General features: G+C 63.2%; 1 protein-coding gene across 1 annotated transcript in view; it reads left to right on the forward strand.

Moving 5' to 3' along the window:
- K452DRAFT_14800 (uncharacterized protein) overlaps positions 1–541 on the forward strand; it is a 1,230-nt gene extending 689 nt beyond the window's left edge. The window contains exon 2 of the mRNA XM_033535505.1: positions 1–541. This exon is cut by the window's left edge and continues 11 nt beyond it. Within this exon, the coding sequence (XP_033398760.1) occupies positions 1–347 (347 nt within the window). The 3' untranslated portion in view covers positions 348–541.
- The last annotated feature ends 729 nt before the right edge of the window (positions 542–1,270 follow it).

Consider the following 1,270-nt stretch of genomic DNA (forward strand, 5'->3'; position numbering starts at 1 on the left):
AAAAAAAAGCACGCACGGCAGCATCACGCAGCCCGCACGACCAGCCCTGCAGCACCGCAGCAAATAGGAGCGCCTGGCGCGGCGCAAGCGAGCCGCCTGCCTGCCTGCCGTGCCATGCCGTGCCATGCCGCACCGCCCGCCCTGCCGCCATGCATGCATGCACGCCCGCCAACCGAGTGCGTGATGTGCGCTTCGCCGACCTCGCTTATCGATGCGCGCAGGGGCTGCGTTTTTGCTGCCGCTGCGTGCGTGCGTGTGTGCGTGTGTGTGTGCGTGCTCTGTCGCTTGCGCGCGCGCGGGACGAAGGGACGGCTTGGATAAAAGAGAAAGAGCAAGGGATTGGCTGAGCGAGCAGGAAGGATTCGCGAAAGAGACGCGCCGTGAGGGGGTTGCGTACATAGGTACGCACAGGCGTGGCGCGTGGGGGTAGGAGGTTAAGTGCACCCTCTCGCGCGGGACGCGGGACGTTGGCGCGGCTAAGGGGGTGCGTAAGGGTGATGGTAAGGATAAAGCGGTGGGTGGGTGTTTGAGGGGTGCAGACTGCAGCAGCTTCTGTGGGTGATGAGTGCTGGAGCAAGCGATGGATGGACTGACCGTCAGATGGACTGATCAAATCATCCAGCCTGCCGCCGCCGCCGCCGCCGTCGTCGTGGTCCTGGTGGTGCGATCGCGAGCGTCCAAGGATGCCGCCGTATGAGGTAAAAGCGCCAGGGACCTCGCGTCCGCGCCTGGACGATGATGTCGTCAAGGCGTGGGGTGCGTACGTGCGAGCGCGCTGCCAATGTAGGCGTACGTCAGGGTCTGCGGTCTGCGTTGTTGTTGGCTGTGGTGGTGGTGGTGGTGGTGATCAGGCCATGGAGGTAAGCAAGCAAGCAAGCCGTCTCTACGTACGGACCCGTATACACTCACGGTAAGACGCACGCACGCACGCACACCCGCGCATCAGGGTCGCGCGCCAGCCACGCCGCGCCACGAACTGCGGCAAGGTCTGCCTTCGCACAGGCTGGCTTCCAGGTAGTTAACTAGACCAGACTAGAAGGCAGGATCATCGGACATGACCAACCAGTCGCGAGGTCCTCGCCAAGCCCTACCCAGGTCCAGCCCAAGTCCAGGACCAAGTCCAGTACTAGCTCCAGCGCCAAATCCAGGGCCCCAAAGCGTTTGTGCAACACGAGGTTGGCGCCGAAAAACGCCGTCGAAGGGCAAGCAGAAGGAACGAAGGCGTGGGATGGATCGCCGGGTCCGCTGCGTTTCGATCGGGTTAAAAAAA

Source organism: Aplosporella prunicola (genome assembly GCF_010093885.1).
Source record: "Aplosporella prunicola CBS 121167 unplaced genomic scaffold K452scaffold_10, whole genome shotgun sequence".
Lineage (NCBI taxonomy): Eukaryota > Fungi > Ascomycota > Dothideomycetes > Botryosphaeriales > Aplosporellaceae > Aplosporella > Aplosporella prunicola.